Below are 11809 nucleotides of genomic sequence, written 5' to 3'. Positions count from 1 at the left end.
AAAGTAATTTTAATTTTTAAACTAATCTTCTACTTTATATTAGGTAATGTTTGATTTGGGACACTTTTCTTAGTGCTTATAAAAAGTAACAAAAATATTTAAATAATACTACTGAAGTACAAAAAAAGTTAGTAATTAATATACTATTACCTTAAGATTTTTTTTTTTACTGAAGTAATAATACAATAATATAATGAAACTGTAAACAGCACGACAACAAAAATAAATAAAAGAATAGTACTTTATAATTAATATAACAAAATGATTTACGAGTATAAAGCATTAAAAAGTAAATATATTTCTTTCCACCTAGCATCACAATGAGTACCAAGTCTAGTATTTTTAACAAGGTGATAGGAACAAAAACATTTGTTCAAAAGGAAAAGAAACTAGCATTATTCAAAATTAAAAAGTGAAATAAACAAAGGAATGAAGAACACAAAAATACAAAATGCAGGCTGTGGGGTTCGAACCCACGCGCACTTATGTGCAGAAGATCTTAAGTCTTCCCCCTTAACCACTCGGGCAAACCTGCTTCACATTTATTAGTTTCATTATCTTTTAATAGTCTTTGTTTAAGTTCTGCTTAACCATTTCTTTTGTTTTGAAGATAGATATTTGACCCTAGTTTTTCTTACGAGTTATTATTTCGTACTATCTACAAATTGAGGCGAGAGAAATCTAGTGTGTGTAATAATCTAACATAAAGTTTATGTTAGCTTTACGACAGTGACTTAGTAACAAACAACATTTTCTTATCATTCTTTCATTAATGTCATCAAACTGAGGAACCAACAAGGAAATCCAGTAAAATGGTTACTGTTATTGTCTTTCTCTAAATCTCGATGACAGTGCTTAAAATAACGTTGCAAAGTTATAGAACATCAAAGAACAAAAAAATGAAACTCATGGTCTTGTTTCTCTTAAAGATTTCTATCTAAACTTTCATGTACATCTTGCTTAAAGATTTCACCTCACATTAATATATATATTTTTTTTCAATTTTCAAAGACTTAATCTAAAAATTTATGATCAAGAATTTTGTATTAAAACAATTTTCATCTAAAATCTCTTTCAGTTTATAGAAACATTAAGCGTACCAAAATATATAATTATTTGTTAATATCAAATTATATATATATATATATATATATATTATTTCAAACATAACATTCAAATTAAGACGTGTACCTTATATAATTTTTGTTCATATATTAATAAATTTTATATAAGAAAAACATTTAAATTAAAAAAAAACGTAAAAAACTTATATAGAAAATTTCTTTATGTTCCGCTAAATAACTTATTTCTTTATGATAATGAATATCATAATAAAAATATGCTATTACTATATTTTACAATACTGTATTATAGTTTGTGTAACACTCCATTTAATTAATAACGTAATTAAAGAAGCGTTACACTAGAATAATATCTTAGCGCAGTCCTAAAGTTTAAACTCACTCTTTATCACATAAGGCACACCACGGTGCCACAGGAAAAACCCAGTTATAAAGTAAAAGGGAACATGAAGAGGTCACAAGTCAATGGAATACATGGGCCGTGGCCCTAAGCAAAAGCCCAACAAAAAAAAAACATCAGCTCCAATCCAGATGGACTATGCAGCCAAAACCATTTCATTAATAAAATCATATACATATTCACAGTTCATTATGCATACATCACGCAAGCATGTTACGACCTTCCAAACAATACACCAAGACTTGACTCGACTCATCCGGACATACATATAGCCCGGTCGGATTCAGCGGATGCTTGCACTTGTGGTGGATACCTCTGCTCACCCCCGAACTACTCACCCATGAGCTATGTGTTACAAGTGTTATAATGAATCATTTTTCCCTCACCACAAGGTTAGCCCTTAATGAATTTCGGGCCTCCTGCTACTCTCACCACAAGAGTCAGTCCGCTCTAAGTGAGACTAACTGACTCCTTAGAGTGTTAGGATGCAACCTTACCTTGAATCCTTACCAGACCATATAGATGGGGCACCACCATGGACACCCACTAACAGGGGCCATGGAATTACGTCCCGACCACTGAAGCGCGACCCTGAAAGTCTCACCTAGAGACTCCAAGGAATTACGCACTGACACGGACCAACATATATAAGTAGCCAAGAATTTACACATACATTACACATAAATTTCATACCAACATCCATAACCAATCATGAGTAAAATGTTTCCTCTCATACCAACACCATGCCACTGGTTTACCAACCATCAATGTCCATTGTTGCTCATGCCAAATTTGTGACCACATGCATCAGGACGCAACCTCGCCCAGCTCCTCGCTCAGGCTGGAGGGTCTCGCTCAAGCGAGAATGACTCTGGCTCAGGCGAGTTCCCCTCCGCCTAGGCGAGAGCTCGACCTGAAGAACAGTAGCCCCTGCACAATCTCGCTTAGGCGAGATCCCCTTCGCCTAAGCGAGACATCTGCTCGCTCAAAACGAGTTTTAGTCGCCTGGGCGACAACTCGCGCAGAAAGCCCTGGGCGAGCCTCTGCTCATCTCGCCTGAGCGAAGTGAGGTCGCTTGGGCGAGATTATCAGTGTTTGCCACTGTTCACGCCTGCAACGCACATAAACATATCCCAAACAAGAAAACCAGTCAGTCCAAACATCCATGGCAGTATATCAACTCAAAAAAAATCATTAAATCAACAATACACACATCACAAACACACCAAACAAGGGGGTTCTAGCTTCCCTTACCTGGAATATGCTAGTACAGGAACTCAACAGCAACCACGGACACCACGGCTCTAGGGCATGCTTAGGAACTGGAAAAACAACGGAGCAGATCACAAGATAAGCTCAGTACGGAATCCTAGCTAAAAACAAACATGAAGAAACACCGAAGGAAGTACGAGCACGAGTTGGAATGGACTTACGAGAAGCGAAAAATTAGTTCGAGCCCACTGGATGCGAAAAAGCGGCTGAACCCTAGCAGAGCTCTCTCTCGGAGTAGAAGGCGTGGCGGCTGATTCTGTGAAGAGTGAGAGTGAGTGTGTTAGGGAAACTTAGGGTTTAGTTTTTATCACTTGGGCCAACCCTATGCCCAATTACAAGAGGCAGTCCTTTACTTTAGGGCAGAATTACATAAACAAGATTTTAATGGACCTTACAGTTTGTGGTTAAAATAATAAAATTTACTCACTTAAAAATTTTAATTCGTGTTTTCCTCTTTAAATATTTAATTATGAATTAATCCTAATCTCTAATTTATGAAATTTCTCTCATATAAATCCTTCTTCTTCAAATCTTCCATGTTTGAATTCGTCCCGAACAAGCATTTTTGCTCCTTTGACGTAGAAAGAAGTAGCCTCCTCTATTGTCGTCCATTGCCAAGTCTTTGTTTCACAACTTGTCCTTCTTTCGACACGTCAGGGACTAATTTAAAAAATAAATAAATATTATTACTAGATATTACCCTGAAATATTAAAATATAGTATTAATATGACCATAAGGCCATAATTTGTTAATGTAGGGAACTTAAGTGTTTTAGGATTGAAAAGATGAAAGAGTTTCATATAGCACTGAGAAGAAGAGTTAAAAATAAGTGAAAAACTGGATTAATTTAGTTTTAAGGGGGTAGCTCCAACATTAAAGAACAAGATGAATTTTCTAGATGGTTCTTTGTCAAAATCAAATATCGGTAATTCATTGTTGACAAGAACTGAAAATTTTCAAGCTAATCCTGAATGGCACTTGTGCAAATAAATGCAATTGCAAACCGATACCAACCATAAAAACCTACAGAGAAAGAAACTATGTTATCATATTTTTTATAACAGTCAAACACAACAATTTGATAATAATCAGTTAAAAATAAGTAAATAAAAGTTATGATCTCTGATTTTCTACACATAGGATTGTTATTCAATATCATCATAATCATGAGTTTATGTAGCAGAATTTTGGAAAATAAGGTCAATTCAACATATATTCCAAATCACTGGTAGTACTCACCAGCACTTGGTAGGCACAGTGAGATCAAATATCTTTTACAGATAATGGATACAACACTGATTTTCATTCGACCATGTACAAAGCTAAACATTATTCAAGGTAAAAGATGGCTACTGGAATTATATGAAAGGTCCTACTGTAATAACCATTTCCACTGTTTCATATTTCCCATTTCCACATTCTTAACTTCTCTAGTTCATCAAGAAGTGCTTTTGCTGGCTCTACAGCGAGATCTCTGTGCCTCTAATCTTGCTTCGAGGAGTTTTGCCATCAATGTGTTTTCCTTTACTCCCGCAGGCAATTTGGAAGAACAAGATTCAGGCTTGTCATAATCTGAAACAGAAAACTTAGGTTTCCACAGTTTTCCAGGACTACCAGTAGTTGTAACTGCAGAGTGGACAGAATAATCTTCCTTGCAAATACTATCAGGATAAATCTTATCACCCTCTGATGACAAGGAACTGTTTCCAACCAGAATATCTGGCCGGTGACTTGAGTTCATTCTCAGGATCCAGGGTCTATCACTCTCTTGTTGATCATGTTTTGCATCTTCATTCAGTAGAGCAATGTTGTCTTCTCCCATTTCACTTGATTTCCTATGCACAAAAAATCTCTCAGTATCATATGACATGTTCTTGTCCATGTTTGATTGCAGGCTTGAACTAAGTTTGTGAAGTCCTTCACCATTAGCCCTTTTTGGTTCAAAAAAGTCATCAATGGAATCTTCCAGACCCATATTTTGAGGTGCACTTCCACCCTCCAATGAATGCTCACAAGGGTGAATCTCAGTGAGCTCCTTTGGTGAGGAGTAACCATATTTTTTCAAATCAACTGATCTTCTAGCATGAAGGAATGTCTCAATATCAAAACCTAACTTGTCAACAATTGAATTTCTCTCTATGAGATCACTGTCAGATTGAGCCAGCTTCATCTGCATGCGCTCATCAAGCCAAGCTTCTGAAATATGAAGTATAAGCCTATCAAGGCTATTATTATTATTATTATTCCCTTTAACCTGAATCTGACCCTTCTCAGAACTCCTCCTAAGAGAATGTACCTCTTGTTCATAATCTCGTATTCCTTTGGCAAACTCATCACACAGATTCTCCAAAAGAATCCTAGCTTTTCTCTCTCTTTCAAGATTTCTCAAACAACCAGAGAAGGAAGACTTCACTTCAGAAATTTCCCTAGCCAGTTTCCTATGCAGGCTTTCAGAATGCTGCCTTAACCTCCTCTCATCTTCTAGCTCCTCCTTGATTGATTGAACAGCAGCTTTAATTCTACCATGTTCTTTGTTCTTCCTAATAAGTTTGTCCACTGTCAGCTGCTGTATTAAGTTCTGCATTTCTTGCCTATTCATCTGCTTGTCTCGTGTCAACTCCTTTATCCGTGCCTGAGAGCGGTCTAGTTCAGTTTTCAAAGTTTTCACCACTGACATGCTTGATGCCTGCTGTTCTTCAAGGCTCCAAATACGGTTGAGTACCTTAAGTAATTCTGTGGATGTTTTAAGGTTGTACCTTGACTCTTCATTCCTACCTTTGAAATCTACCGAGCTTTTGGGGGTTACTGCACATGTATATGATGCTGCCTGTTTTAAGAAAATAGCATTTGCATCATTTCTAAGAGATGTTACACTATTGACATACACATACAACCAGAATGTCTTCTATTATATGATGTATAATATTTCTGTTTCCTGCTTTGTTACTACTAGATTTTACAAATTCTGCTCTTAGGAAAAATGTTTCACGGTACAATCATAAAAAGTAATGTTCCTATATAACTGAGCTAACACCCCAGAATTAAGAATCAATGTTCCCTACAAAGAAAAACGCAATTACGCAAACAGATGAGATGCAAAATTGTCAGCACCCTTAAAAACTCATCTGTGGCAATATTTTAAAAGCTACAAACTGCAAAACTCGTACCATGCCAAGTAATAAAAATTTTAGAACAATGAAAACATAACATGAAATGCAGAAGATTGAAGTTGATTAAAATATGCTTACTTCCTCTGAGCTACTACTGTAACAAGCAGGGGATGCAGGCTGTAAATCACAGCCATTTCTTACTGATGTACGGTGTCGAACAAATGATGCTGCAACAGATCTTGAACTACTGGATGATGCTGGCTGCAATAAGGTACAAGGTCACGGTCAGTGAAAGAAATTTCATTTATCATACCCTAACCTACTGAAGAATGTAGGAATGCAATTATATGGACAAATTTAACAATCTTCCTGAAAAGTTTCTAGTTAGTATATGATCTAGCCTAGCTGCGCTATGAAATTGCACATCTAAGACAATAATGAGTTGATTTATGAGAAAAGATTTAGATAAACAATCCACTTGTTTGAACCTACACAAAAAAGTTATAAACCAAACCCATTACCAAATTTTAACTGAAATTTCCCTTTTTAAGCCATCAAGAAAGGAGGTTAACAAGATGATGGGGGAAACTTAGTAAAATAATACTTTAAACAAAAAAGTTAGCCACATGTGTGTGTGTAATGGAACTAAGTGGAACAGATGGGACACCCTACCCACCAAATCAGATTACAAAGAGAGCAAGATCTTGTTCAACCACAAGAGGTGATGAAGTTAAAGTCAGCAACAAACAACAAAAGACAAGGCTAGAAATTCCTCAAGACACCACTTCCGAACCAGCACCAAGAACATCATACATGGGAAACAAAAAAAAAAAAACACAACTTTCCAAACAATATACAACTAGGTAGAGCTCACAAGTGCAAAACAAGTGGTTAAATAGGAAAGAATGGACAATTTTTTCCCTTTTGTAAGGGAAACAAAATAAGCATTCACATAAATTAACACAAAACCTGATCAGAACCGGAAGGGGTGTCTGGAGGCTCAGCCAATTGGGTGTTGTTCACTTCGGAAGCTGTGTCCTTAGGGTGGCGGAGACGGCGGCGGTTACGGCGGCGGCGGCTGAGGTTGGTGCCAAGCTTGTTCATTTTGACAGGTGGGGTGTGTTGCTGTTGGTGGGGCAGAAGTTCCCAGAGGTTGGCACAGAGCTTTCTGGCCGAAAGAGAAGAAGTTGGAAAATTTAGAAACTCTTGAACGTTGTCACTGCCATTGTACTGCGATGGAAGCTCAAGTCTCCATGTGGGTGGTGGAGTACTAGGCCCTCCCTTTTTCCCCACCAAAACCCCTTCCCTCAACTTTTCCACCATTAATCCACCTCTTTTATCCTCTCTCCTCTCCATTGCACACACTCTTTCTCTCTCTTCGATGTTCAAATTTTAAAGCCCATTTTTTTTCCTTTTTCTTGATCTCTTTCTCTCTCTGCCTCCTCTAACAGTTTGATTACACTGCTTTTTTTTTCCTTTTTTTTTTTCTGGAGTTGACAATGTTTCTTTCTGTGTCTTCTTCTTCTCTGCAGTTTTCTTGAACAAAGTTACCTTAGTTAAGTTCTCTCAAAATTTTAGCCACCTCAGCAGTTGTTTCCATGTTGGGTCCACTGTCATTCAGTTCTTATCTCCAACTTCCTTGTTTTGGCTACCTTTGTCCCCTCTCTGTCAAATTGTTTATGTTATGTCTTTAATTTTTCTTAGAACAAATATCTTAGAATATATTTTTTCTGTAATTATATAAGTTAATAGTATGAAATATTTCTAAATTTTCTTAACCATGAATTCTTATTGGAAAATTTGATTCATTTGGATGATCGAAAGGGAATATATATATATATATATATATATATATATATATATATATATATATATATATATATATATATATATATATATATATATATAAGAAGAAAAAAGAAAGTACTGCAAGTAGAGTGGTTAGGTATTTATTTCAATTGAGAAGAATTATTAATTGAATATTCCAAATAGGTACATGAAAAATTGCAATCTTGGTTAATGGTGACTCAATCATAAATCCCCTTCTCCATAGGCCTCATGTGCTGAACATCTTTTATTTTCGAATCCTATGACATATATATCTGTTTTCTTAAATACTCAAAAAATAGCACTTTCTTTCTTGAAGTGTTAGGAAGTGGTAAAAACATTTTAACAAGTAAGATATAAATTTAATAAATATGTATTGTCCTTGTAGAAAAAATTATAACAATTTTATTTATGTCCTAGGATGCTAAATTAAAATAAAAGTGGATTGAAACTACAGTCTAGTTATAATGATGATTACATTCCTCGTTTATATCTGAATTTCTGTAAGGTGGTTGTCCTTCCAAACCTCAAACATGTCGTGAGCTAAAAAGGAGTGGACAGAGAAAAGAAGTGAAAAAAAAAAAGGGACAAGATCCAATTTTGAATTTTTCATTTTGCTTTCTTTCATGCTAAGCTAACCTAAGCTTAAGCTATATAGCAAGGAATCTAGAAGATGATTGGGGGTGTTTGGATTTGTTCAAGACTATGTTTATGCATGCAATTATGACCAAAACGTTTGACATAAGAAAGATTGAAACTTTTTAGGTCTTGGGATTCATTTTGTCTTGTCCTATTCACTACACCGATTTTGGGCTTAAGATAGACACACATGGTCCTCAAATTTGGGTCCACAACGTTACATATGGTCCTCATGATCCTCATAATCATCGAGCTATGAACAAAAGGGAGATTGTGGTCCACCTACCCATAATGTTTAGTTTCACCAATTTCTTCAACTTCTTCTTTATTTTCTTATGATCAAAAAGCCCATGCATAATGTTCTATTCATAACCACTTAGAACATACCCACTATTGTCAAATTACTCTCTTAAATACTTAGAAAGACAATTTCATTGTCTAATTATTCAAGACTGTTTTTCACAAAAAAAAAAAATTGTAAAATTTCGTTAAAAGTAAATAATTATTACAATTGAAATCAGTTCTTGAAGTCATTGTTTGGTCTTAGGCGTGAGTTTGAAGGAGTAAAAAATATGGATTTGAGGAGAAATAATTTAGAAAGTAATATTGTTTTGTTAAGGGAAAGAAAATTGAAACCGAAAATAAGTGAAGAAAAAATTGTCGGTAGTTTGGGTGTGATAAATTAAAAAAAAAATTGATAAAATTATAAAATTACAATTTCACTCTTGTGTTTAAAATTGATTTAAAAAGAAATATAATTAGTTTAAATTATGTTGAAATAAAATATGAATTATTGTTTAAAAGAAAAATTAAATTTAAATAAAATGTGATTGACAGAAATTAAAAATATGTTTTACTTGATGAAACAAGGATACCATTCATTTAAAAATTTTAACTAAGTTTTTTTCTGTTTAATTTTCTTTTTAATTAAGACAATAATTAGTTTTTCAAAACATTATTTTTGTTTTTTAGTTGGAAGGAAACGTAAATAATTAGGTGCATGTGATAAAAGTTAAACTAACTGTATATTGCATGTGAGAAAAAAAAACTAATTACGTTGTTTTCTAATTTGGATATTGCATTGCCAATTAGGTTGTTTTCCCTACCTTTCTCTTCAAAATTGAGAAATATCGCTTTCTATTTTTCCTTGCATTTCCACCATTTATATTAATTAATTCAAGCATAACTTCAACTCGCAAATCCATCTTCTTGAATAGGATTCACGTTGCACAATAAAAATCTAAAACAAAGATAAAATTAATTTATGATAATCTTATTTAATTGTGTTATACAAAAACTTATGAAGCTCATATATGATATATAATACGATATATATATATATATATATATATATATATATATATATATATATATATATATATATATATAATAATTTTGAATAACATAATAAATATAAGATTATATAAGATTATTATTGTATAAATTTAAATTTAAATTATATATATTATTAATATAAGAAATTATAAATTATTATTATTATAAAAATATTATTATTATATAAAATAGATATTTCTTTAATAAATATTTGTAAAATTTCTTAAAATATTAAATAGATATACATATCAAACACATCGAACAAATGATCTAAATTGAAGTATTGTGTATCATAGATACAAAGCGTGTATAAAAAATTGACAATTCATAAAAGGGTTGTGTGTCCTTGTAGGTAGACCTTACGCAAACTTACCCTATTTTTCTGTCATTCAATCAACATCAATGACAATCCAAGGTTACCATCCAAGAGAGTTAATTGAACAGTAGTATTGCCACCACACCTATGTATGTCTATGCATCTAATTGGATACTTGCATTTATTACTAACTCCCAACACTTAATTTCATCGTGGGACCACAACACTATTATTTTAACTGCTTTTCGTTCTCCAACATTCACATTAACAACATCGCTTTTTATATCTCCAACATTCACAGGTAATGTTCTCTGGTTTTGTAATGCACTTGCCATTTTTCAATGTTCCCCTTACTCTCCACACTGCCAAGCTTTATCAGGAACTCACCAACATTATCGCACTCTTACTTAATGTGCTTTTCTTCTTTCTTTCGATATAGCAAAGTGTTAGGTCCAAGAGAATGAGATACAGTGAGAACATACAATACCAATGAGATCTGAGTCCAATTATATAAGATATTGACACGATTCTTAATTCAACTTTAAAACGATAGATTTATTTGTCTTCATCCTTATATAACGTTGTACTTTCTCGTCTCTAATCGATGTAGGACTTAAATTCACGTTTGGATTCTTAACACAGAGTATTTAATTACAAGAAAAGTACCACACTAAGAGCAAATTAAGTTAACCTATTTAAAAACTCACTTATGAACCACCATTTCATATAGATTAGAAGGCACATGATTTCATTATTCCATTTACCATAAACCATGTAATGAAAGACATAGATGGTTATAGCTGGATACTTTTCACATGCATCATGATGATTGAAGATCGAAACATAATGTAAGGTCAAAAGCAAAAGACAACATCTGAGAAAAAAAGTTAAAATGAGCACATACTGTTACATTAATTGACCATAGATTGACCTGTCTTTTATAATGTCTAAGAATCCAAAGTGCATGAAAGGAGCATATCTACAAAAGAAACATCTAGCTAGAAAATAAAACACATTCCATTGGTTCCAATTCTGAAACATATTCAGTCATTATCAATGCCATGCCATTCACCATTAAGCTTTCGATTTCACAAGCCGAACACTAAAACAAATCAAACTTCTAAACGTTCACATCATAGAAAACATCTGCAAGATGTAATTAAAGATCCCCGACAAGAACAGCAAAGCTACTCAACACAACCATATTTTTCACTTTAGCTCTATGATGTTCCATATACAGATGTCACAGACAGCAATTGGTTTGGACAAGAAGTAACATGTGTAGTGTTTGGAGAATAGAACCAACAAAAAATTTAAGGCAAAAGAGTGTAGAGAAGCATGCAAGAGGGACTGAAAGCAACCTCTAACTTTTCAAAATTTTACTGTGGTTTCCGAAAAGAGAGACCTATTGAAGCTATGAAGGTTCACAAGATTCTGTTATTGGCATATCATAAAATCAGATAAAATGCAGCAATCACTCCAAAATAATGCCATAAGGGTCCATGCATAAAGTAAGATGTAACCAATGTCCCCAGAAACCACTTTCAAGCACATCACATGTCCGCATATGAGCAAACGTTACACTCAAGTAAGGACCAATTTGTTGTAACTTTCTCCCAAAGTAGCACACGTTCTTATTTGGTGAAGCAATCCTCAATCATGTTGCATGGAAGGTGTTATGACTTGGATTTTAAGTCTAACTCAATCCTATAAAAACTATTTGTAAGGTGAGATTTAGTGGCCCAATACCGAATGAAACGATAGGCCTAATAAATAACAAATTAACAAATTTTGTTACAATAAACTTTAACTCATAACTCTTATATC

The 11809-nt window shown here is 33.8% G+C and overlaps 1 protein-coding gene, 1 long non-coding RNA gene and 1 other non-coding gene across 3 annotated transcripts; all 3 read right to left on the bottom strand.

Moving 5' to 3' along the window:
- Positions 1–452: 452 nt before the first annotated feature.
- Positions 453–535, bottom strand: TRNAL-UAA. The gene has a single exon. It is a non-coding gene; the product is annotated as a tRNA-Leu (tRNA).
- A 1521-nt stretch (positions 536–2056) lies between these two features.
- Positions 2057–3065, bottom strand: LOC114165723. The gene is made up of 3 exons (XR_003599767.1): positions 2916–3065; positions 2737–2804; positions 2057–2593 (listed from the first exon to the last, which is right to left on the bottom strand). It is a non-coding gene; the product is annotated as an uncharacterized LOC114165723 (long non-coding RNA).
- An 845-nt stretch (positions 3066–3910) lies between these two features.
- LOC114167636 (uncharacterized protein At5g41620-like) lies at positions 3911–7470 on the bottom strand. The gene is made up of 3 exons (XM_028052751.1): positions 6835–7470; positions 6004–6126; positions 3911–5582 (listed from the first exon to the last, which is right to left on the bottom strand). Exons 1-3 carry the CDS (start codon positions 7219–7221, stop codon positions 4194–4196), a joined length of 1899 nt encoding a protein of 632 aa, XP_027908552.1. The 5' UTR covers positions 7222–7470; the 3' UTR covers positions 3911–4193.
- Positions 7471–11809: the final 4339 nt, after the last annotated feature.

The sequence above is a fragment of the Vigna unguiculata genome, chromosome 10 (genome assembly GCF_004118075.2).
Source record: "Vigna unguiculata cultivar IT97K-499-35 chromosome 10, ASM411807v1, whole genome shotgun sequence".
NCBI classification, from domain to species: domain Eukaryota; kingdom Viridiplantae; phylum Streptophyta; class Magnoliopsida; order Fabales; family Fabaceae; genus Vigna; species Vigna unguiculata.
Note: the sequence above shows the minus strand (reverse complement) of the source record. Positions and strands in the feature narration are given on the sequence as shown.

Coding starts and splice junctions, on each gene's coding strand:
- LOC114167636 (XM_028052751.1), bottom strand. CDS start 7,221: ATGGAGAGGAGAGAGGATAAAAGAGGTGGATTAATGGTGGAAAAGTTG. Junction 6,127..6,834: donor CCCCTTCCGGTTCTGATCAG/GTTTTGTGTTAA, acceptor ACCTTATTGCAG/CCAGCATCATCCAGTAGTTC. Junction 5,583..6,003: donor ACAGTAGTAGCTCAGAGGAA/GTAAGCATATTT, acceptor TTCTTAAAACAG/GCAGCATCATATACATGTGC.